Below are 24,504 nucleotides of genomic sequence, written 5' to 3'. Positions count from 1 at the left end.
TTAGTTGTGAGAGGGTGCTGTGGCTGGTGTATGGTAAGAGTTACAACGGTGGTTGTGTGATTATATGATGTTGGGGAGTCTCTGGGAAAAGTAGGATCTACTGCGCCACATAAGCAACCTTGCTACCCCAATTCCGTAGGGTTGGGAAGTAACGGGGAATCAGGGTGGTATACTCCGGGCTTTTTGTTACTGTCTACTATGTGTCCGTATTCTCTGCAGGGAATTTCTTCCGTCTTCTGCACTTCCTTTCTTGTGCAATAGTACTCGATGTACTGAGAAGACTGTTTGACCCAAAGCTGGATACATTCAAGCACAGAATCTGCTGAAGTTTGGAATTTCCTTGTATATTTCCATAACAAAGCACGAATGGTAGTATTACTTTAGTCAATAGCGAGGTGTCAGGGTGAGACAACTACTAAGATCTCATAGTTTGCTTTTCCGTGACTTGGCCGCGCGGAATGAACTGGGAGACCTGATCACCCTTCGCCATTCTTCATTCAGCACCAAATGATCCCGTTTAGCCATCTTCTGTCTCTTTTCCCTCCACTCCTGCTCAGTGTCGCGGTATCCGCGCACAACCTCATCTAACCAGCTGGCGCAATGGCTGACTGTCTCTTCCACCACCTCAAAGGCGAAGAAGTGGCCTTGCTTGGGTAGGGTAACCTCCTTGACCTTGTCTTTCCCCCCACTGCCCCCAACCCCTTGACCACAGCTCTTGATTCCTTCCCGGAGATCCTTCAAATTCAAGTAACTCGTTTCCCCTAGCAAGAAGAGGGCCGACGGTCGTAATGATGGCAACTTATGAAATGTACTGGGTGGTTCAGGACGATACACCGGAAGGACAGCCACAGAGGGATCCACGTCCGCATGGGTTGAGCGATCCAACTGAGCCTGGCCATCTGTCATTCCAGCGTGAAATCGTTCCCGGATTTGGCCCAGCACATCATGATACTTGGTCGTGGTCAGCGTGACAGGCGGGTCGGCAGCGTCTGCACTGTCGGGCAGGTCGGGATGCAGGGCCGTGGGCAGATCCCGGAACCCATACTGTACCATTAGTTCGAGACACCGGGGGTCCCATTTCTTGAACACTTTTTTGTAACCTGCAGCAGCGGTCGCCCGATTTGGCCAGACGTCATCACGCCACAAGGCAAAGTTGACAGGACCGGGCGGATCAGCGCCAAAGCCCATCTTGGGCGGTAGTCGTTGAATTACCGGGTCGAAGAGGATGACTGAGGTTAGTAGACGAGGGTGCATCAGTGCCAGATTCGTACTTCAAAACCTATGATCAGCAACCATCGATCTAGGGTCGTGGATGGATACGCACATAATGGTACCTCCGAAGCTGTGGCCCACTCCCACTAGCGGTCGGGGCATCTGGTCGCGGAAGTGGTTGATCAGCAGGAGCAGGTCGCGGGGATGGTCCATCCATGAGCCTAGAACATGACCATTTTAGCCGGGTGTAATGAAATCTGGGCAAGGTAGGACCACAGTCACGCACAGTCCATGCTGAGTTTAACTTCGTTGAGTACTCCACTCATGCCCATATTGGCAACGTCTGCAATCCAGATACCGCGGATGTGGAAGTTGGAATGAGCGGATCGAGCGAGAAGCTCGTCCCAGAGTGGTTCGTAGAGCTCCTATTCCTAATTAGCTTACTTTTATCCGATGGCCTTGAATGCCAAATCTTTACCTTGGGGAAGCCCACAGCATGAACTGCAATGATGGTGACAGCATCATCTGGGACGGGATCGGGTAGATGGCGAGGCGTGTATTGCTTGATGTGGAGATGCAGCACATCTTCTTGGTCCACGGTACTGCCCGCATACTCCCGAACATAGCACGCGGGGATGATGTGCTCGGTGACTCTATAATTTGCGGTCGACATTATTACAAAACCACAGTAACTGAGAGGTTTATGAAAACGAGAAAGAAGTAAGCCGATGGTGATGAAGGAGGAGGGAACTAGCTGATGTAGTTGAGCTGAGTGAGACGGCAAGTCTGGGTCGGGCGGCCCACTTCCCCACGGATCTCGAAAATGGTCAGTGATCCAGTCAGACTGTCAGTTGCCAGATGGACTTGAGGCGTGAGGAACTCTTTGTTGGGGATAGCTCCTGTTAAGCATTTATGGTATTGTGATACATTATTGATGTGAAGGGGTTGGCTTGTGGCACCGGGGACAAATACACTGTCACACTGTCATCCCAATAAGGCTGCCACGGGATGGACAGACACATTAGGGTAATGGTTGCTTCTATGGATGCGGCATGTAGGACAGCCCAAAAGAAGGAGGGAATCGGTAGGGGAATACGTTGTTCTACATACATACACACTCACTGACTGCCACGGAGTAAAGAGAGCCATGCATAACTCGTATCAAAGGCCTTTTTGTTGGGGCCGTTTTATACATTTCAAAACAATGCATTCATTATCCTCCCGAGCGATCACACGGGACGGGAACAACAAACGGGAAAAAAATAAAAAGATATGACAAGAGTGGGACTCGAACCCACGCCTCTTTCGAGACTGCAATACATCCAACTGAGTTGGACAAGCGAAATTCACTTGAGTGCAGCGCCTTAGACCACTCGGCCATCTTGCCTTGGATGGGGTATTTGCCGAAGCTTTGCGTACATGTTCACAACAGATTCAACCCGGACTTGACACATTCATGCCAGTGTGGCATACGACCGCCCTATTTCCTTCAATGGAAAACAAGTATGGTTATTTTGGTAATATTTTAGAATCAATGATAACGCTCTTCTGAGCAGACATATCCCAGAACCATAGTGTGGTGACGGAGATTCTGCTACTACAGACTGATCTGGTATCCGCAGATATATTCGGTCTCACCTCCAACATCATCTTGATTCATGCCTGTCGGATACCTCTCCGACCGTGTCAAATGCTTCAACATGGTTGGCCAGTAAACCGTCACCAATGCGATGGCGTGCGTTGGCGGCACCATCGCCTCATCACCGCCACGCCCAGCCCGGTAACTACTTGAATTGGCGCCTCGGCAGAGGAATCGATCATCAGTTCAAGATGCGGGGAAACACCAGGCATGGACGATCATCCCCTGTTCCCCGTTTCCAATTTCTTCACTCTACCCTTCACCTCTCGTCATGAGCGCTGAAGGAAGAATTCGCAAACGCATCCCCAAGTCATGTAAACGCTGCCACCGACGCAAGCAGCGATGCGTCGGTTATCCGACCTGTACTGGCTGCGAATCCGCCAAACAGCCCTGTCTGCGATCCGAGTCCGTTCCCTCCTGGCACCATGCCATGTCCAAGGGGGCATTGGTGCGCCGCATCGAAGTGCTCGAAGCGGAATTATCCGCTGCACTGGAACAGAATCCCCCGGATGAAGATGCGCCAGCAGAACAGCTGTCAACGGGCGCAAAACTACAACCCCATGAATCCCGAGCTGGAGTGGTCTCGATGATGGCAATGAGCCATGAGGGGAGCGACAACCTGGCGTATCTAGGACCCTCATCAGGAATGTCCATCGCAGAAGATCTGGGCCGTCTGGTGCAGAACGCCGTCTGGCTGAGGTCCATCCCCATCAATGGCAGTCACCACCAACCTCCGCCGGATTGCGAAAGAACCGCAACCAGCACCGCAATACCGAGTGATGCTGTTGGATTACGCCTCCTTAATGCCTACTTTAAAGACATGCATACCCGTCTCCCGTTTCTTGATCGTGCGGAGCTGATGCAATTGCATGCGACCGTACGAAAGTCCCCGTCAGATCAGATGAGCGAGGCTGCACGATTCAAACTATTCATGGTATACGCCATTGGCGCAGCTATTCTACAGATGACCGAGACCTACGACTCCACGCCCCCGAGCACGTTTGTAGCCATGGCACTACAGCTGGAATCTGTCCTCGGGGAATCACAGTCCTACATGAACATCGAAGCACTCATGTTACTCGTCCTCTATCACATGCGGACATCGTCTGCCACGAGAGTATGGTATCTGATAGGTCTAGCCATGCGCATCTGTATCGATCTAGGGTTGCACCGCGAATCTCAGTATCGGAAGATGCGACCGTATGAAGGGCAAATGCGCCGACGGCTGTTCTGGTCTGTTTACCTGGTTGAACGATACGTGGCCTGGTCATTAGGACGGCCGTTCAGTGTCCCCGAGGAGGACATTGATGTTCATGCTCCAGCGGATCTGGATGATTCGTGTACCAGCGACAAGCTGGTTGAGCAGGCTCTGCAGGGCTCAGTGGCTCCGCGCGAGCCGGCGCACGGAAGGAAGCTTCGGAGATTCATCGCTTTGGCACAGTTGCAGCGCATCATGTCACATATTCATACCCGGGTTTATCGAACAGATAAGCACACCACAACGCTTGTCCCAGAGACGACTCCTCTGCTTGCTGCTTTGGAAGAATTCGAAACATCGCTGCCGGAAATGGCACCGGAAGAAGACGACTTTGTCCATATGCATTGGAACAACGCCATTCGGATGCTCATTCAGCGGTTCGTGGGAGTACTACCGCGAAGTGATCCTCTAATTGAGAGATGCTTGTACGCCTCAGGCCAGATGTGTCAGTGTTTCAAGAGGCTGCGACAGCGAGATTCGTCCGGGTATTCTTTTCTCCTGGTTAATTCACTGTATATGGCTGGGTTGACTATTTGGTGAGCAGTTCCCTTTCTTCCATCACAGTAGAACTAGACTAACGAAATAGCCTTTGCCTTTTCCGGGCCCCTCAACTGTGGACAATAGCCGTGTCAAATGATCTGAGAGCCTGTTCTTCTGCGCTGTTCGTTATGGCGGAGAGGAATCCTAGTCTGAAGAAGTACCGAGACGGACTGGAGATGATTATCAACCGCGTGATGGAGTATGTGAATGATGCGGCAAAGGCCGACCCTCTGCCAAGTGAATCTCATACCGAGGACGTTATTCCCACACCACATTCTGAGAGTGTGAGCGCACACACCGACGCAACTACTGGGGATGCTCAGCTCTCAGCTGGATGGTTCGACTTTCAGTATCCATTGCCCCCTATGGGAGGGCTAACCGGGCCCGATCCATACAGACAGGGATCTGCCACAGCAGACACACCCGACTTCTGGCATACGTTCAGCGACATGTTCCCAGAGATATGGTCAAACGACCTATTAAGCCTGGACATGTCCGACGGACTAAACTGGTTTACTCCGCAGTAGATGTGAACTAGCAGATACCCATTTGCGCATAATGATAGAATAACTACAAATGAGCTGGAGATAGCGTATCCTCAATCCCCAGATCCTCCCTCCTCGACTTACTCTCGGGATCAAAATAAGGCACCTCGCCCACTCCAACAGCGCGATTGCCACTTCTAGGCCCGAAGCCTTCGTGATCACCAGTGGCCGTGTGGAACACGCTGCGATTATCCCAGATGGCTAATTCGTCAGCATCTGCCTACAACCAATGAATTTCCAACATACCAATATCATTCGGCTCATTCCACTTGAACCGCACCTGTAGATCATGCCCGTAGGTAATCAGATCATGAAAGTACTGCAGCATATTCGCACTCTCTCTCCGATTCAACTCGTTGATCTTGCTCGGAAAGGCCCCTACTCATATCAGCACACATCATTTTCACCATCACACTCACTGCATCCAACAACATAAACATACCAATCGGGAAGATCGACTTCCACCCCGTAATCGGATTCGTTCTCACAACCTATCCCAGCAATCAGCCAACCGCCTCATACCCCAGCAATTCCAGAAAGGGTCCTACCGGATGCACCGCCTCCAACTCATCCCCCACATTAACCGGCGCGCCCCTCTCCCCCTGATAAACCTTAACCCCCATCCTCTTAAACCCCTCCCCAACATGCGTCGCACTCAACCCCTCCAAAAACCCCCTGTAGGGCTTACTAATCCGATCATAAACCTCATACCCAGAAGCCCACAACGTATCACCCCCCGTAACAGGCAACTGCGTCAACCTAAGACTGGAGAAATCGGCCGGCGCCTTCTCAAACGCAATATCACTATGCCAGACAGCCGCCATACGGGTATAGTCCGATCCCTTGTAGAGTTTCTTTCGTCCTTCGGAGTTGATCGTGCTGATTTGGGGGTCGGGGTCGCCGAATTCTCTTGAGTCGTTGGTTACGGGGTGGATGTGGAGGCCGTGGGATGAGGGACGGGTCGTGAGGTGGCCCATTTGGAGGATGAGCTGTTTTTGGAGGTCGTTGGTTAGGTTGTGCTGGGCGCGGAAGAAGACGACGCCTCTTTCCGCGACTGTTTATACCGATGTCTTTGTTAGATGGGTGGGTGGGTAGGTGGGATTGGGGATGGGATGGGATGGAATGGGATGTACCGAGGACGGCAAGGTCACGAATACGCTGCTCAGAATTGGGGGCATTGAGGATGTCGTCGACGATGTTACAGCTGTCTTTGGGGAATTCGGTGCCGATGACGGGGGTGACTAGAATGGGGTTGAAGGCGTCGAGGGAGCCGGTGGAGTGGATTCGTTGGGGCATGGTAGTATATAATTGTGTATCTTTGTATTATTTGGAATATGAATAATGGTTTATGTAGTATATGTTTGTAAGTGGCAGATATCGATATTTATGTTCAGCCGGGTGTGGTGTATAGATCGGCTTTCGGCGTTAGGAGGGTGCTGGGATCTGGAGATATCGCCGATTGCGTTATGGGTGGGAAGGATGGTTTCACTAGGCTTAGATAGTGTCATCGGTGTTAATGAATTCGTGAATGTACAAGTTCGTTTTACATGGGTAATGACTGGGACAATGGTTGATGTGTGGTTGGCGACGATTCAGGATAATACGTCGAATTCTGTCGTATCTTGTGACGGTTTATGCCAAAAGACGGCTTGCATAATTCTCCCAGCAACTGTATGCTAAGCTCAAAACTATGCGCCGATTCAATGCGGGTCTTACATACTACTGATAGCCAATGCAATGGATATATCTCCACAACGCTATGCATATGCATCTGATATCTCAAAGCTCCACAAACGATCATACAGAAGGCTCAAATCGCTGAAGAACAAAACATCCAATATACACAAAGAAGAAGAACAAATAAGACACTAAGGAAATAAATCCATCATCCTCAACGATGGCGACTCCGATCGGTAATGTCATGCTGCAATCATGTCGAACATTGTCCCGGGTATCAGACCAAACTCATACACCCCCCCAACTATACTCCCAATCAAACCATATTCGCCCGGTGCTCATCCGAAGGCGTCCCCGGCGCCGTCCGGTTCATCGGCACGCTCAGAGTCTCACTAGCCGCCATAGAGGTAGGCCTCCTCGCCATCTGATCCAGATTGAGCTGCGAGTTGGAGGCGAACATCATGGAGGCGCGGTCAAACTTGGCCTCGCTCTGGGGCCGGCCATCGGCCAGCGGCACCATGGAGTAATCGGCTCCCGCGTCAGCCTTCTTGGCCAGACGGTTGGTCTTGGCCTTCTCGCGGAAGCAGAGGAAGAAGGTGAGGGCGAGAAAGATAAAGATCAGGATACTGAAGGTCACGATGGCGGCAATCTCTCCGCGGTGGTTGTACTCCTTTTGCGCGGCGGAGACGGTGCTCGTGGCGGAGGTGGTGGTGCTAGTGGTCGTCGAGGTGGTCGTGGTGCTTTGAGTGGTGGAGGTGGCGCTGGTGGTGGATTGAGAGGATGAGGACGAAGTGCTACTGCTGCTAGAGCTGGTGCTCGTGGCAGTAGTTGCGGTAGTCGTCGCACTGGTCGTGGAGGTGTCGGAGGTGGTGGTGGCTTCGGTAGTGCTGGTCGAAGTGGATGTAGTGGAATCCGCAGTGGTGGTGGCTGCATCCGTCGTGGTGGTATCATCGGTGGTGGTCGCCCTCTTTTGGAAGTTCAAGGACCGGTTATACCGCTTGGGCTTGAGGTATTGATCAACGATGGATGTTGGTTGAGCGACCGGCGCTTCGGTTTGCGGTGACAGCGAGAAAACTCCAGCCGCGGGTTCCGCGTGCGCGAGAACAGTAGATGATAGGGCGCTGAGCGCTAGCAGGTAGCGGAGTTGCATGATGGCGTAGAGGAGGGGTCGGATATAGGCAGCAGCCAAGTCGGGTAGAAGTAGTTAGGATGATGAAAGAAGAGGAGGGCGAGGAGGAGGAAGAGAGAAATCAGGGTAGAGAAGGTATTGTAGGGCCCATCGGAACAGAACTACCGACAGGCCCTCAAATATGAATGACGAGCGAGATGATGGGCGAGAGAGCCGAAATCTCTGCCAGGCCAATCTTGCTGGCAGTCGTCGTACTCCATAACGTGCCTCAACTAGGGCTGAGGCTTTCGCAGGTTATTTTTATAGCGATTGACTCGGTGATTGGCTTCGGGGATCCGGAGTGGGCCGTCGGCCACTCAGCGGCCACGCGGCTTTGGTCCACCCATTGCTTGTTCGTTTCTTGTCATTAGTTTCTAGTGATGGATTGCGATGGCGCCGGCTTTATCTTGTTCATTTCCAGTAGAGGATGAGGTATCCTTTTCAACCCCAGCTGGGATTACTCCCTTCGCGATCACTGTGAGCAAAGAATCACCAATATCCACAACATGAACCCTCACCACACCCCTTTTTCCACCCTGACTCCACTGCACCACTTCGTGAGGAAAAGAATTTAGCCCAAGCACACCAAATCTGGTTCCAACCGAGGCGTATTCCCCGCTAAAAGCTTCGTTCTCCCCAACAGAGGGCTGGGCAAATGCAACGGCCGATCGTCGAACTGGTGAGCGCCTTTGGGAATGGTCCACCCACGGAAACCCAGCCACGCCGAACAGGCCATCTCGAAGCAACAAGAATAGCAGAGTGAAACCCAACTCTGAACAGAGTCGATATCTGCGCCACGCTACTTACGGTAGTCACTCCACGGATTCAACTCCTTCAGGTTTAATGCTGTTGTCGAAATGGACTAAAAAGGTGTGTGATGATGCATTCACGCACCATCTTACGTGGTTTGTCCGTCTCATCTCCACTTACCCATCCATATTCTGTGTGCGCCAAAGATCGACGCGTTCTGGCAATAAATCAACTCCCGGCTTAACTTTAAAATGATGCTAGTGTTTTTCCACCGCGTTTTCTAGATTCCACGCGATTTTCTCCTTTACCGTCACAGCCTTTATTCCCCAATGGAGCAAAACTTAGAAAAAAACTAAATACTTAGTTAAAATGCCGATTGAACATGCCCCGCTCACAACGGTAGACGCAATTAGAAGTATTCGCCGATGGGCTTATGCTGTATTCCAGAATTCTACGCGAGCCACGTATGCACCTACTCGGACTCGACCTGCAGGAGAGAGAATATATATTATTAGCAGTATTCGACTGAAACTGCATTCCGTTGTTTCGGGGATTTCGGAACCACCTGCCAGGACGTACTATGTTGCGCTTGCTTTGATTACAGTGATGTACTATGTCGTCGGTGGTTGATTTCGACGAACATCTGAGACATATCATTATGCGCCTCGAAAATAAGAGTAACCGAGCGTGGCGCACTCACATTCGCGACTAGCAGCACCATCATGCCGACCGAACCGCTAATAAACATGATACTAGTACCGAATTGGAGGCCTGTGCTCTATCTACTAGTACGCCGACCGAGGTCGCAATGTTTGCGCCCAGTGTACCGCATCCCGAAGAGTTTGAAACAAAGATGTCGCAGTGGATGGTTGTTTAGAGGCATCAGTGCAGGTCAACTGACCCTGTTAATGATTTATCTCCTATTCGAATATCACTGAAGTCTTGATCAAACAAACTTCTCCGCGGATCCAAATATTGAACATAGAACTATCACTAACTATGCATGCGCTGTGATGGCTATGATACCAGAACAGTTTCCGATTGTGTTTGTTTACATTAATTATACTGGTGATCATCACTCATACATTCATCACTCATACAGGCCAACCCCGCTGCCATCAACTTAACCCCGGCCACGCCGACTCAAACCCCGTGTCGAATCCCAGCGACCAATTCTCATCGAGGAACGGCCACTGCCACATCTCCGCCTCCACATCCGCCCATTCACCACTACCACCGCTACTTCCACTGCCACCTGGCGCTGTTAGCTCGGCCACCGACATGCGTCGCACTCCAACTCCCTCTGAAGATACTCCTGGGCGCCGCCGTGAAGCAGGTGCTGTCTCGGGTCGCGAGACACGAATATCACCGTATTCATCGAGGGTACCAGCTAGGGTGAGATGTTCTGGGCGGGAAACGCCCGTAGGTCCTTGCGCGCTGGTTCGGGCTGTTTCATAAAACCGGTTGGCTTCTTGGAGGGTTCGCCACTATCACCTGTTAGTCTCACGGTACATAACACCGAAGGTGTGAGGGAGGCTTACCCAGCTCGTTCCCACATCCCAGAACCGACACAGTCGCTCCAGATATTCCAGATTCATCTTCTTCTCTTCCTGTGCGCGCGCCAGACCCCCCGGGTACCGGCTTGGACAGACAGTCCCATACATGTTGATATGGGCGGCGACGAAGACGCTGAACCCTGCGTAAGGGGTGATGACAGGAGTAGCGCAGGCCTCAAGAGCAGTGAGTATAGCGCCGATGTGCTGGGCTGTCGTGAAGAGGTGGTCAATGGCTTCGTCGTCGGCAGGATCGTGATGGTCGATGAATGATTTGGGGGTGGAGAGGAAGCGGTCGCGGTAGAGAAACAGAATACTATCGCTGTCAGTAATTACCTCATCGAACATCATGTTGTTTAATGAACACACCTCATAAAATACACCAGGTTGATATAGGCGAACAACTCCCCCGACCCCAAGGCCACATGCGCCTGCGCATTGGTCTCGGGATACCGCACCGTCGCATCCTGAAGCCCCCTCCACTCGTCCAGCTCGGCTTTGAGCATCTCCCACGCGCGGAGAGACAACCCTGCCGATCCTTGCGCCCGACCGCGACGGCTCTCATTAGCGAATCGGAGTATGCGAACGAAAATGTCAAAGCCCCGTGTGACGATAGTCAATCCTCGATCGATGGATAGATTCAATGCCAGAGAGGATGAGCGGTTCATGTCCGCCGGCATTAAGCGCGGCGTGGCTTTCCCAAAGGTGAAATCGGAATCGCTGATGGGGAGGGGCACGGAGATCTGGCGGAAGGAGAGGGCAAAGTGTTGGCGGGCGCCGGAGCTGAGCTCGCAGTCCTGCGCGAAGCAGCACCAGTAGGTGCGGACCAGCTGTTCGTAGGTGATGCGATGAGCGGGCAGGTCGAGAAGGGGTTGTTGTTCCATGGTGTCATCGGCGGTCTTGAGGAGGGATTGGATCATGTAGGTGGCCATGCCTGGATCGGCCCATTGTGTTAGCGATGGTCGGGCTGAAGGGGTAAGTTGAGTGGAACAGTACCGCTGCACATCCATGCGCGATAAGGCCGACCAGAACCCCATTCGTACAGCGAGATCATGACAAGGGATTGTGCAAGATAGAGGGAGGGAGCTTCGAAGGCGCGATGGGCCAGCTGAGAGCGCGCATACTCGGCGTAGGTTTCAGGAGCAGCCAGGGCGGCGTCGGGCATGAAGCGGGCGCATAGAGACAGTAGAGCTGAAAGAAAAACGGGTTCAACCGCGGAGGCATTGTGGGAGAGATCGGCGATCAGCGAGGGATAGTGGAGGAAGTTGACGACGGGGAATTTCTTGCGATAGATGTCGCATGCTGCGATGAGAGTGGCCGGAGCGATGGCAGCGATGGGGTTGGCGGAATGAGAAGGAGTGGGCGTAGGAGCAGGCGAGCTGGCTGTGGGAGTCGTCGCGGTGGTCCTCGTTGTGTCTGTCGCTGTTTTTGTCCCTGTTCCTATCCCTGATGCTGAACCTGAACCTGAACCGGTTCTTCTGATGCTGGCTCTGCGAGGGGTTCGGGGCGTGCGCACACCGGGAGAGCGCGGATCGGTCAGGACGCAAGAATCGCGATTGAGGCGGTGGCAGCGACGGCAGGGAGGATGGCCATCGTGGATGCACTTGACCTTGGATTGTCTAGTAAGTGAGCAATTGATTAAAGTGATTGGACAGTATGGGTTGGAATGGAATGGAATGGAAGTGAGGGAGCTTAGCTTACCGACAGCTGTCGCAGGAAATGGACAGGCGCATTGTTGCAAACACCTCAAAGCCGACACGGGAATAAATTAAGATGGAATTGGCCAGAATTGAGGGGCGGGAATTGTGTGAGGGGCACGTGAGGGGTATCAAGATTATATTCCCGGCGGTCGGGAATAACGGAAGGGAGATCGGGAATAATGAGGGGAAATGCCCTATTCTTTGTCACGGAAATTGCAGCAAGTGGATTCCATCAAGTAATTTCTCCAACAGTCTGGCCCGGCTGTTTTGTCTCTCCCTGTTTATTTTTAATTAGGGTTCCATTCTAATCTTCCGATTGACTCATGGAGATCTCATTAGTTCATCATATTAAACTCTGTCTGTCAGGTTCTCTGTCTCTCTATTAGATAGCTCGGGTATTATTATCATGACATTAAGATTGAAGCAAACCCAACTATGCCTGATAGATGGCCTCCAGCCACTGACACAGTTTATCCACCGCCATCTCATCCGTAGCCCAAGCTGTCACAATGCGAATCACCGTGCCAGTTTCACGCTTGTCCCACTCGTAGAACCGAATGCGCTCCGCCAGCCGATGCAGCATCGCATCCGGTACCACGACAAACACCTGGTTGGTTTCTGTGTCGGCCGCCAGCTCCCATCCCATGCGCTCAAACTGCGCCGAAATGCGCCGTGCCATGGCATTGGCATGTCTGGCCAGCTCAAAATACAATCCATCCCGAAACAACTCGGCAAATTGCACCCCCATGACGCGAGACTTGCCCAGCAAGGCTCCGCGCTGTTTGATATTAAATTCAAACCCTTCGGCCAGACTTCTGCGCACCACGACCGCCTCGCCCAGCAAGGCGCCCATCTTCGTGCCACCGATCCAGAAGATATCCGTGTAATCGACCATATCGCGCAGGGTGAGATCATTTATCTCGGCGCTCAGCGCCACCCCCAATCGCGCTCCGTCCACATGCAGCAGTAAATCCCGCCGTCGACACGTCTCTGACAGCCGCCGCAGCTCACTCCGCGTGTAAATCGTGCCCACCTCCGTCGCATTGGAGATGTACACCAGCCGCGGCTTGGCCATGTGGGGGAAGAAGGTATTGCGATCCAAGACCCGTTCGAGATTCTCGGGTGTCATTTTTCCCCGGACCCCAGGCACGGGGATGACTTTGTGGCCGGTGGCTTCGATGGCTCCAGCTTCTTTGTCTAGAATGTGTCCGGTTTCTACAGCCAGCACGGCTTCATACGGCCGCAGACAGCTGGCAATAGAGATGAGATTGGCGGCCGTTCCACTGGGGACAAAGTGAATGGCGACTTCATCGTCGGTGGCTTGTATTTGAGAGTAAATTAATTGACGAGCTTCGTGTGTGTATTCATCGGTGCCGTAACCGGTTTGTTGTGTGGCGTTGGTGAGCAGGAGGGACTGCAGTAGGCGTGGATGAGCACCCTCGCTGTAGTCATCCAGGAAGCTGTATGGTTGGGTGAGTTTGACGATCATTGTGTGTCAACCCTGTTGAAGGTTATATTGGATATATGGAGATGAAGAAGAAAAGAAGGAAAAAGAAAAACTCAGGAATTGAGTTTTGGGAGGGAAGCTTTATGAGGAGAAAATGTGTGAGGGGAAATGGATGTCATTTCCGCTCGGGAATGGTTCGGGAATGTGAGTCATGTCAGGATGAAGCCAGAATCTGACAAAGAGAAATAAGATGGTCGGATCCACTGGGTGGGCCAATTCTAAACTTATCTGTGACAGGTAGATAACCAGACAGATGTACGCTAGATAGGTTGTTGGTGGCGATGATGGTGAAGCCTGTCTAAGCTCTCTATTGGGGTTATGGCCACCATAACCCTCACCAGATCCCGTACAATTCCTCGTATAGTTCTATCAAATCCCAAGATCAAGTGACCGGCAACGCCGGGTTCTGGGCTTATTGATCGACCGAATCCCTGCTTAGCTGCCGCGGGCGATCAGATCTCCTCGGGAATATGTACGAGCATCGGTTTCGACAACGCTTCTGCAAGGCGTATCTCTACCACGACCAAGGAGGCAGTCACCGTATCTTATCAGAACAGTTGTTGTCGTGTATCCAGATAGAATCTGAAAACATGTACTATTGTAATTGACTGACTGAAACCGAATACTATAGATCAATATATTATATACTAGCGCTAGTTCTTGAGTAACATGGTATCACTCCAGGCTGCATCGTCTGATGTGTCCTATCTCTGCCATTTATTTGCACTCCCACACCGACCATTTCAGGAACCATGTGATGCAGACAACCCTCAAGAATGTACATAGAGTTTCTTTACCTCCCATGCAGCATCTAATGATACCATCGTGTTCTTACAGCAAACCCGGCGCAGCAAAGCAGCCGATCGGACTGCACTCACTCACCGGAGAAGCTGCTTCTGTTTAGTCCATAGTCAAGAACGATTTCACCAACGGTTGAATTGGTTAACAAGTCATAGAACAGGCAAGGATGCCGCATGCCAAGACGAGACACATTCCCTGATTCCATCCTTCCACAAGATCGTTGTTCAACGGAATGAGCAAAGCCCGCGATAAACGGGAATACATCGGAATTTATCAATCCCGGATTCCCGATGCGGCTAGACCGTCGGAACTCCCCCGCTTAGTCATTAGTGCTTACGAATCGGTCAGTTTCCGAAGTGGTAGCTGTATCCAATCAACTCTTTGATATTCGTGAGCTATCAAGTAGCACCGTCAGGCACATCATCTAGTCTAAATATACAAAACTATCCACCTATTATTCATCAATTTTTCGTTCCTTTCTCCTTGTCGGCACTCCACCTGCGTTTAAGCAGAAGCGGAAGCGGAAGCGGACGCAGAGGAGGTGGGGAGACCACCGTCAACAGCATCCGGGTCACCATCGCAGGTACCGCAGACAGACTCGCCGCCACTGGCAGTGTACACGTTGGTCCAGTAGGGGTAGTGGATGGCCGAAGTGTTGACGGCAACAGTGAGGTAGGCGAACAGACCGTCCTCGAGGGAGTCACCCAGGTAGACGTAGTTCAGGAAGGGGTCGGTGTCGGCGTTCTCGGTCTCCACGGTGACCACGCGGTCGTCTGCGTTGGTAGTGATGGGGATCGAGTTGGTATTGTAAGGGTAGGTGGACTCGACCTTGCTGATCATGTCCTGGTCCCAGAAGATCTGGCCAATGTGGGGGATGGAGCCACCCGCCAGGGTGTTGTTGGGCAGCAGAGTAGCGCCCCAGTGCACAATGTTGTGGTAGTGGGTGGTGCGGTCAGCGTAGTGACCGGGGAACAGGGTGTTGAAGGTCACCACACCGTCCTCATCGGTCTGCTGCACACCACGGAGGAAGGTGCGGTTGTAGTTGGCCAGGTCGTTGGAGTTACCGTTGCCATCAGCCACCAGGCCGGAGTAGACACCGGTGGCGTTGCAGCCCCAGATCTCGGTGTAGATGCCAGTGAGGGGCTGGCAGGTCTCGACGTCAATGAATTGCTGCTCGACGGTGACAGGAATACCCGGCTCGTTCTCACGGATGTCGCCGCGGATGTGCTCGCCGGGGATCCAGTAGGGTCCGGTTTCACCCTCAGCGCTGGGTCCGAGGAGGCAGATCTTCTTGTCGTCGTTAAAGACCTCGGTCTCGGGGGTGCTGGACGAGATGGGACGGGTGGACAGGTGCGACTTGTTCAGCACCTCAGCGGTGTCGCCACGGGCCTGCAACTGACGGCGGTGCATATCGACCACGGCGCGGCGACGGGCCTCGGCGCGGGCGTGAAGGCCGCTGGCCTCCAGGCTGGCCTCACACTTCTGCAGACCATGGGCCACACTGCGCTTGAAGGAGCGCTGCTGAAGGGCCTCACGCTCCTCATGGTGACCCGGGTGGGCGGTGGCCAGGAGGGCATTGCCGACGACGGCCAAGTTAAGGACGTTCTTGATTTGCATATTGAATCCGGGAAAAGAGTTGCAGAGATGCTTGACAATGTGAGGATGCTTGCGATGCGAGTGGGAGACTGAAGAGGTAGTTGGGAGGGTATGTCCAAGGGGTTTATATAGCTATCTTGGAGTGAGCTTGCGATCCCAATTTCTCTTCGGTACAATCAATATCACGCTGTGGTGGATAATAGTTTATTCGGCATCCTTGTCTCGATGCGACTGAAATTCTCGTGCAGCCGATCCGATACAGGTACCTGTGGTGCACCGAGGGATGATCGTCCTGCAAACAAGGTCGATCACTTGGCATCAGTGTAGCAACCGATGGCGAGCTTAGTCCATGGTCCTCAGTTGTCTCCCTTAGGTTTCGATAAAGGCGAGGCCAATATACTCCGAAGGATGGAGCTGATGGAGACTGGATTATGTGGACTGTGATAGGCTGCAGATGCAAAAGAGATACCAGCCATGTAGAGAAACATACTGAGTGAACTGGCCAGACCGTCAGTAGCAGAAGGCCATCGTGCCAGAGCGGCCGCTGTGAATGGCTGTGATGTAAACCTCCCACAATAGGATTCTTCCACCCACATTCTCCACAGTCTGGGCATTGTGGGTGAGTGGATGAATTGATGGCGACTATCGTTCCAGGTTATCATAACCTAAGTTTCTGCAGAGATTCGGAGTGACGAAGGATGCTGGGAATAGTAACCAGGGTGCCGGATGTGGAAGGCGCATAGACTTCAGGTTAGTGGTGCCAAGCCGCGATGGAGATGCCAAGCCAGCGTGCGGAAATCGGATTCGCCGAGAGAGACCGCGGAAGGAAGACCAACGCGAAACTAATTCGCTGGGAAGTGCTGATCACGACGATCGGGGGCCAACCGACACGAACAATAATGCATTGTCTCTCACTGGCTGGCGGAGGACGTCCTGCAGATACCGGCGGGCCGAACGAGCTTTCCGGATAGTACTCAGCAGTTGTAATCCGTTAAAAGACACTGGGAGATCGGCCGGCTCTACTATGGGATGAGTCCACTCGGTTCGGCCCACCGTGAGCAGATCTCTCCTTCACATGCCCTGTCGGAATGGTCTCATTGGCAGATTAATTCCATCTCTAAACCAGGCGTGTCGCAGTAAATTCATCCCACTCCATATACTTCCTAGGCAGTACCTTACAGCATAGCCCTGGGTCTCGAGGTGAAGCCTACACACATCTCTTGACAAAAGGAGGGGATATCCCGCCGAAAAGACAAACGGCTGCACCCGACGGAGTCGTCAATTAGTTCGACCCAACCGGGATAGACTAGCTGTCCACTGCTGCAGACAGTTTATTAGAGCTGCATAAGTCTGCTTGGCGATGCTGCAAGCCGCGCAGGATGAGGACCTCGAACGTCCAGATAGATTGAAGTCGGATTAGAATTTAACCCCAGACGGCGTTCCTTCGGGAAGGCCGCAGATCCACAATTCACCTTCCGCTTCCAGACCCGACGCGTCGTCAGCATCGTCCCTTCGATAGCGAAGCGACCCTTTGAAATCAGATCTATTTTGAGCATAACTGGCACAGGGCCCAGCGGGGACCTGGACACGGCTCAGGGTCATCGCTTGGGGGGAAGAATACGGGGAATAAACCACTGCCGGCGGGAACGAGAAGACGGGTATGCCACCATGGCGGTGCACGATAGCGATCGTCAGCAGCGCATCGGTCAGTAATGATCCGTTACCGGAGATAAGCCTGATCAGGTAGGTGAAGCCGGGCTCCGTCGGCGGCCTGCATACTCCTCATGTCGAATAGATGAAATTGAACGCCTGCCATTGGGCAATAACTCCCTCATGGGAGGTTTCCCTTGACACTCCAATGTAACCTCTCGACTTCAAGCATGATGAAGGACCGCAGTGGGGTGGTGACCCTATCAATCCCGCACTAAACAGCTGCAGGATTCTGGAGTATCATGTTGAGTCACGATTGATAAGCCGGTAACCTTGGGGGGCAAGTCGGTGGAAACCCCCGGATGAGGATTCACCCATTTCGAATCAGCCGTCAGATAAGGAAGAAGTGTCTCAGCTAAAGAAATACGTCTCGAGCCTTTGCTCACCCCGGAGTAGGACTGGAGAGGAATGCTTTCATTGACTGCCAAGCCAGTACGGCCATTATGAGTTGGTCGGTGGGGGTTATTCCTTCCAAGCAACAATGAAGTACATGGTCCTGCAGGAACCGGGAGTGTCCGACGCAACAACGCAATGGCTTCCGAGCCCTTTCCGAGCTGAATAGTAAGTCAAGTAAGTCATTAAGTCAATAAGGCCAGCTCGGCGAGGGGCCGGCTGGCACGCTGCTGTTCGAATCTATCGCAACACAGGATTGGGCAAGTAGGCAGGGTACTCGTCTTATGTTTGGCAGAGGCATCATGGCATGATGCTATGGCCTGATCACGATGAGCTCGGAGTGACTATACTCTTGGGCAAGGTTTTCGTGCAGTGGGGGCTCGAGGACCCATTTAGTAGAATTCATGAGGCAGTGAGCCTGTATTCCGACTTCTCAGTGAAGACTTACCCCATCAAACATAGTCTCTATAATATGTTTGTTGGAAGCGTTCAGCTGCTATCCTGCACCATGCAGTACCGGGTAAATCTTTGGCCACACCCTAGATCCCATGTGAGGGAGCTGAAGTGAAAAGTAAGCGAGGGGAAATGGGATGGAGTGGGGGGTAAGAGTAAGCAGTCGGATCAGGTGATCTCTTCTCGAAGCTCTAAAGAGCATAGCGCACGCACCAGTCTCTGTATATCTTGCCATCACTCCCATAGACCAGTCCAGTACAGCTCGAGATCTTCCGTCATTACTAAGTAGGTGCCACAATTCTTGCACGATCTACGCTCCTTTAGGAGCATAGTGTTTTGTCTGATTGTCGCTCGCCTGCCGCAATAACCCTCATGAACCATCTTTGCTGGAATATGTTAGACCGCGTGCAACAAAATCATTCTCCAGACACCCTGAAAAATGCCTAGGAGAGCCGTTACTTGGTTTCTGGAGCTGCTTTAGATAAGGCGACACAAAGTTCCAGTCTCTCTAAGCAACTGTGTTGGCGAATGGCCATGTGGAGGCTCTCTTGGCTGACCATGTAACCCATGAATTATGATACCATAGTATAACTAAATCCCACGCTGCCCGTATTCGAATTATACTCGGTCTATTGATATTGTAATGATATACAACATATTAATATTGAGATTCCGTATGGGACATTGTATTTGGGATCAGGAAAGATATGTATCCTGCACTTAACTTTGGGGACGTCTTGCGGGTTGCTAAACTAGATATGACAACATGAGTGTAGACATGATAATATAAGAGAGTCTTATTTACAATAGTCAGAATGGCAGCTTCATGACACAACCAATTGATTGCAAATTACTATAGTGAAACACACGAGCGATTGTGTAGACCCGTGGTTGTGATACAACTTACTACTAGTCTTGTACCTCAATATATATCTCGGCTGTGTTCATTGCGCCTACTACGAACTTATACTACAGCACAACCATCATCCGAATGGCCCCCAAGAGGTGCCTAATATGTAGATAGTAGACAAGTGTAAGTTGTAAAAGTACCTAGACATGCAGATATGTATTGATGGCTGTATTATTATGATGTAACTGTCAAAGAGTATCGCCCAGTTTAATAAACCTCCATAAGTTATGAAGCGTAGTATGATAAAGATGTATCCGTTTTCTCATTAAGAGATATATTTGAGAGTCGTTCTATAATATCTATGGGATATACCTTACTTTTACACTGTTGTATAATTATCAGTAACTATATCAGTGTATATGACTTCCATAAATTTCTATATCACATCTAAATGATACTTCATTACAAACACCACGGGCTTACTACGATTAGTAATCGATTCACCGATACTAGACGAAATATTCCTGTTGTGACGTTCGTGCTTAACTAGCACAATTTGTTTTTCTGGCCTACTGCGTAAGCCTTTTGAGGATGAGTTATGCTAACAGGGTCTGACTATCGTACCTCTCTATAGGCCGGTAGTCTTGGTTTTTCTTTTTTTTATTTCTTTTTTTTGGGATAATGTCATGCGGACTTCCAGAAAGCTTTATTAAGAAGCTTGCCAGATCCAGTGCTATAGAATGCATATTATAGTTAGTGCATTCTGGGTGCTAGTCAATTGAATTTGCACACGGACATGACGAGGAGGGAAGAGTTGTTCAGGCAAAGCGCATCAGGCCAAGAAAAAGGTAGCTGGAGTATCATTCCATGTTTATCTAATGACTTAGATCGCAGTGGTAGTAGGGATACCACTTGTAGGTCTGTGTAGTGATATGTACACAGATAACAGGTGGTATACTTTTTGGAAATTTTATTATAGCGAGAAATATCCCGAACTGAGAACTCTCTTCTTGATGCGATAAACATCTTGATCTGGGTGTAATAAATAAAGGGTATAATGTTTACAGCTTCGCTTTCCGCTCCTTCTTCAACGCTTCGCGGACCGGTTCGATGAAGTTAGCCAACATCTCCTTATCCGCACCAGCATACACATTAGGTGGCGAGACATTCCACGGCGGGATGACTCTACGACCGTCCGGGCCAGAGCTGGTAATCTCCACCACTGAACCGCCAGAGTACTTGCCCTGCTGGATAAGCTCGAGCATGTACTCTGCCACTTCTGCTGCCGGGACATGTTTCACTCGGTCATAGGATAGATGCTTGCGGACACCGGGGACGGAGTCCCACAGAGGCGTGGGGACAACGCTGGTTGACATTAGCGCATGCTCTAGGAAATCGGAGACTCGAAGGATAAAAGGGGATGAAATACCCTGGACAGATGGAGGTGACTTTCACGCCCTCCAATTGGTCAAGCATGGTCATCGACTTGACGAAGCCCCAGATGGCATGTTTGGATGCGCAGTACAGGGGGCTCCGGATCGAAGCATTTATTCCCGCGATAGAAGAGACCAGGCATACGACACCTTTCTTGTCCTTACCCAGGAGAGCTCGGATGGCCAGTCGGGTAAGCTTGATGGGATGGTTGACATTGATGTCGATACACGCGTAGTCGGTCGTTTCCTTGTCTTCCCAGAAACTGGACCATGACTGATTTTGCATTCCGTGAGCGAGGAGATCATGAGCAATATGTTAAATCGGGAGGGGTGTTAGATCAGGGAGAAACGCGTACGGGCTCAAAGATAGCAGCTGATGCGACATAGACGTCGGGGACATCGTTCCATTTGTCCTGTGAGAGCTGGATGAGGGCTTGCAACTCGGCCCAGTTACGGACGTCACAGCGCTGGAAGATGACGGCGTCGGAGCTGTCAACAAATTGTTGGGCTTCGGGAATGAGGCGCAGATCGGCGATGATGATTCGGGCGCCTTTGGCGGCGGCCTGGCGGCAGAGCTGCAATCCGATCCCTGAGTGGTGCGTTAGTGTGATGTGGAGAAGGGTTGAAGTGAGGGTTGGATTGGGGCCTCACCGGATCCTCCTCCCGTCACCAGGACGATCTTATTGTCGACGGGGAAGTCACCAAACATGCCGTAAGATAAAATTTAATGAAAGATGAAGTTGAGGTGATCTGACGAAGAGGGGAAGCCAGGAATTAATACGGGATTAGCCTGGTCTCGGCAGGGAGTGAGCTGACTGACTCGCACGCGGACGATGCTCCACGCCTTGCCCGCTTAGCGCGATCGAGTACCAAACTCTGCCAAGACGATCCTCCCCCGAGCTGAACTTGTTGACTATGTTGGGAAAAGTGCGGTCGCCGCCATTGACTGTGCAGACTTTTCAAGTGGGACAGATTTCGTCATAAGAATCGGTAGAGAAACTCCAAATTCTGCAGATTTATAGACGGATCGTGGCTGGGAATCATCCCCGAAATGTCGGTATAATCCTCGGCAAAATTGAACAGCCCGTACCAATCACTGGGGGCGCTAATATCACCAGTGGGATATTGCGAGTGCGCCGATTGACAAGGTGCGTCGAGCGTGTGTCCCTCTGGGTTCATATTGAGAGCAGGAAAAGCATCTGGGGTGGCAGGGACAAATTCGCGGGCTTCGGTCTTTGGGAGAGGAGCAGTGGCATCGACCGGTCGCAGAGTACGGGCAGTGCTATCATCCAAACATCGGAAGAACAGGTTTAATACCCAGTTCTCCAAGTCCCAGGATTTTTGCAGCTCCTGTAGGCTCAAGAGACAAAGTCTGGCTCGGTGTTCCGCCAGTTTGCGACCTGTACCAGATGAGCGACGGAACTCGATGGTGTGAATGCAGAGGGTTGAAAACGCGTGGGTGATTCTACGTGGTCAGCTTGATACCTGTATGGATTATCGAAGGAGGCTTACAGATGTGGAGGTCCATGTTGGACCAAGTTATGGGAAAGCATATCCTCCAATACTCGTGTGCTTTTGGTCGCAGCATCCAAGGCTATCTGGCCTTGGCTGTCCAAGTTACCATCCGGTGGATTAAGAAATGACGGTCGGTAAAGCAAGACATAGAGATTTCTAGACATTAACCAGTCAGGGGAGTCAATTCGAGTCAAATGCATGTTGCTTACTGGTATGTCATTTGTAAAAGTCCCGCCAGGAACCTGGCTCGCGGAGTTGTGGCGTTTTCGAGCTTCAGCTCAGGAGGCATATCGGATTCCCAATCCACCAGTTGCTTATGCAACACCGCTTGTGACGTGCTGCTGGATGACGATGATACCGGCGAATAATGGGTTGATACAATAGAACGCACTGAACGGTAAGCAAAGATTCAAAGTCGGGAGGTTCGGACATACATAGTTTGGCCAACTTGGCCATCTCGGCTGGATAACGGAGATCTTCTATACACTGCACACCAAAAAGACCTTGTCCTCCTGCTACCTCCTCCCGGATATCATCTGGCTCAAGCATGGTGACATCGCAGTCTTCGTCGCGGATGTGCGGCGGAAGCCCAAGTGCTGCGGCGCTTTGTTGGTCTCGGGCCTGGCAACGGTTAGTGTTGACAACAAGTTTATGAGAGGAGACATACGTAAAGCGACCACCAGATTCGCTTCCACAGCCCTGCCTCTCGACCGGAACCAAAAGAAAACTTAGACCTGATTGGATTAGCGGATGGCATGGAGCAATAGAGAGATACATACATCAAATGCATGCCGCGCTTTTGAGCCAAGTCAATGGCAATGCCTAGCCAGAATCGAATGTCCCGCTCTTCAGAAGGACCTCCACGCCAGAAGCTCAACAGAAACAACGATTGAATTTTGACCGTCTTATTGGACTCCCATTCCGCATCATAGATCGCCTTTGCTCGGCTGTAGAAAAGGAATTTCGCCCAGTATCGAACGGGGAACTCCGTCTGGGCAAACGCCTCGTCCGTGCAAAGGCTTACGCCAATGAATAGCATAGCCTGGAGGAGCAGGGGCGACAAGCTCCCTTGTGCATAGCCCTCATACACAGCAGCACGATCAAGGATCGGGAAACAGGGATGAAACCAGTCAAAGTACGCCCGCAGAAGAATGGCACATGTCTCCGGCGGGGGGTACAAGAAGGCCCCGTCAGCTCTAAGCTGGTCTTCCTTCTTGGCTTTGTGTGCACGAAAAGCCTCATCTCGCGTATTGAAAGCGTTGAGCTTCTCTGGAATGGGATAGTGAAAGCGAGTCATATGCAGTTCACCACTCCCCTTCTCAGGCGATCGGCGCCCTTCGTCAATGACTACAGTGAGTGGACTCGATTCGCCAAAGAACACCGTCTGGTGGGCACTGGCAGCATCCCCTGACATCGGATGAACATGCGGCTCTCTTTCTTCGTGTTTATCACCCGATGGCGACGTTGAGGAATGGCTTCTTCCTTTCCCCGATGATGTCGGCAATTGGACCGAATTGCCGGCAGTTTGTGACATAGCATGTTGCCGGGCAGTCTTCTTACGGGGATATCTATGCCATGAATCAGTCTACGTCCCACGGCCACATTGAGAATAAGGAAAGCATACTTTCCTCGCTTCGAAACGCCTATCTCACAGGGCACGTTCAACGAGAGACAATTCTGACATGGGCGCATCTGTAGCACATTGCAGCGGATTCGCCGCCGGTTGCAGTGGAGACAAGCCTGTTTGGCTCTGGTTTTCACCTGTCGGTGACCTGAGGCCTCCTGACTGGACATGATTCTGGAGTTAGTTCCAGGCTACTATTGAAAGAGAGATCATCCGCAGTGGAGTTCATGAGGTGACTAGGGAAGAATGCAAGTAGCCGGCCGTAGTCGAGGATAAAAGCGGCTTTATGCTACCTCGGTCTTGGCGAGGATGTCGGCTTTTTGCCTGCTTTCCCGATCCACCTGCTTCGGCGATGGGGATATGGTGCCGATATTCATGGACAGGTTGAACCTGCCCCAGTGAGAAATTGTAACAATTCGTAGCAGTAGTTTGTTTCGAATAGAGATTGAGTGAAAATTTCATGATGCGACCCACTGGCTCTAACTTCTGATCAGTATGCAGTCTACGTACCTCTAACCGTTGAGTGGCAACACCAGCCAATTATCTTACGTATCAACAAGGAATTAAAGTTCCAACATTC

General features: G+C 51.5%; 9 protein-coding genes and 1 non-coding gene across 10 annotated transcripts; 1 reads left to right on the top strand and 9 right to left on the bottom strand.

Moving 5' to 3' along the window:
- Positions 1-423: 423 nt before the first annotated feature.
- Positions 424-1,885, bottom strand: AtWU_08043 (alpha/beta hydrolase; the record flags this gene model as incomplete). The annotated part of the gene is made up of 4 exons (XM_035503152.1): positions 424-1,270; positions 1,325-1,433; positions 1,499-1,637; positions 1,691-1,885. 4 exons carry the CDS (start codon positions 1,883-1,885, stop codon positions 424-426), a joined length of 1,290 nt encoding a protein of 429 aa, XP_035359045.1.
- A 600-nt stretch (positions 1,886-2,485) lies between these two features.
- On the bottom strand, positions 2,486-2,599 carry AtWU_t210. Its single transcript has 2 exons — positions 2,562-2,599; positions 2,486-2,529 (listed from the first exon to the last, which is right to left on the bottom strand). It is a non-coding gene; the product is annotated as a tRNA-Leu (tRNA).
- A 523-nt stretch (positions 2,600-3,122) lies between these two features.
- Positions 3,123-5,176, top strand: AtWU_08042 (Zn(II)2Cys6 transcription factor; the record flags this gene model as incomplete). The annotated part of the gene is made up of 2 exons (XM_035503151.1): positions 3,123-4,645; positions 4,696-5,176. 2 exons carry the CDS (start codon positions 3,123-3,125, stop codon positions 5,174-5,176), a joined length of 2,004 nt encoding a protein of 667 aa, XP_035359044.1.
- Positions 5,177-5,219: 43 nt separating this feature from the next.
- Positions 5,220-6,490, bottom strand: AtWU_08041 (TauD/TfdA dioxygenase family protein; the record flags this gene model as incomplete). Its single annotated transcript, XM_035503150.1, has 5 exons — positions 5,220-5,395; positions 5,441-5,572; positions 5,637-5,685; positions 5,743-6,248; positions 6,328-6,490. The coding sequence occupies 5 exons, from the start codon at positions 6,488-6,490 to the stop codon at positions 5,220-5,222; spliced, it is 1,026 nt and encodes a 341-aa protein (XP_035359043.1).
- Positions 6,491-7,187: 697 nt separating this feature from the next.
- Positions 7,188-8,021, bottom strand: AtWU_08040 (short chain dehydrogenase family protein; the record flags this gene model as incomplete). Its single annotated transcript, XM_035503149.1, has 1 exon — positions 7,188-8,021. The coding sequence occupies one exon, from the start codon at positions 8,019-8,021 to the stop codon at positions 7,188-7,190; it is 834 nt and encodes a 277-aa protein (XP_035359042.1).
- A 1,886-nt stretch (positions 8,022-9,907) lies between these two features.
- AtWU_08039 (transcription factor domain-containing protein) lies at positions 9,908-12,075 on the bottom strand (the record flags this gene model as incomplete). The annotated part of the gene is made up of 5 exons (XM_035503148.1): positions 9,908-10,276; positions 10,331-10,658; positions 10,712-11,276; positions 11,339-11,961; positions 12,044-12,075. The coding sequence occupies 5 exons, from the start codon at positions 12,073-12,075 to the stop codon at positions 9,908-9,910; spliced, it is 1,917 nt and encodes a 638-aa protein (XP_035359041.1).
- Positions 12,076-12,475: 400 nt separating this feature from the next.
- Positions 12,476-13,531, bottom strand: AtWU_08038 (threonine aldolase family protein; the record flags this gene model as incomplete). The annotated part of the gene is made up of 1 exon (XM_035503147.1): positions 12,476-13,531. One exon carries the CDS (start codon positions 13,529-13,531, stop codon positions 12,476-12,478), a length of 1,056 nt encoding a protein of 351 aa, XP_035359040.1.
- Positions 13,532-14,854: 1,323 nt separating this feature from the next.
- On the bottom strand, positions 14,855-15,967 carry AtWU_08037 (intradiol ring-cleavage dioxygenase; the record flags this gene model as incomplete). The annotated part of the gene is made up of 1 exon (XM_035503146.1): positions 14,855-15,967. The coding sequence occupies one exon, from the start codon at positions 15,965-15,967 to the stop codon at positions 14,855-14,857; it is 1,113 nt and encodes a 370-aa protein (XP_035359039.1).
- A 4,446-nt stretch (positions 15,968-20,413) lies between these two features.
- Positions 20,414-21,494, bottom strand: AtWU_08036 (15-hydroxyprostaglandin dehydrogenase; the record flags this gene model as incomplete). Its single annotated transcript, XM_035503145.1, has 4 exons — positions 20,414-20,717; positions 20,782-21,059; positions 21,142-21,374; positions 21,437-21,494. The coding sequence occupies 4 exons, from the start codon at positions 21,492-21,494 to the stop codon at positions 20,414-20,416; spliced, it is 873 nt and encodes a 290-aa protein (XP_035359038.1).
- Positions 21,495-21,763: 269 nt separating this feature from the next.
- AtWU_08035 (Zn(II)2Cys6 transcription factor) lies at positions 21,764-24,094 on the bottom strand (the record flags this gene model as incomplete). The annotated part of the gene is made up of 7 exons (XM_035503144.1): positions 21,764-22,250; positions 22,298-22,456; positions 22,510-22,690; positions 22,735-22,921; positions 22,968-23,034; positions 23,080-23,868; positions 23,925-24,094. The coding sequence occupies 7 exons, from the start codon at positions 24,092-24,094 to the stop codon at positions 21,764-21,766; spliced, it is 2,040 nt and encodes a 679-aa protein (XP_035359037.1).
- Between the last annotated feature and the right edge of the window lie 410 nt (positions 24,095-24,504).

The sequence above is a fragment of the Aspergillus tubingensis genome, assembly GCF_013340325.1.
Source record: "Aspergillus tubingensis WU-2223L DNA, scaffold_8, whole genome shotgun sequence".
Classification (NCBI taxonomy): domain Eukaryota; kingdom Fungi; phylum Ascomycota; class Eurotiomycetes; order Eurotiales; family Aspergillaceae; genus Aspergillus; species Aspergillus tubingensis.
This window is presented reverse-complemented; position numbering and strand designations above follow the sequence as displayed.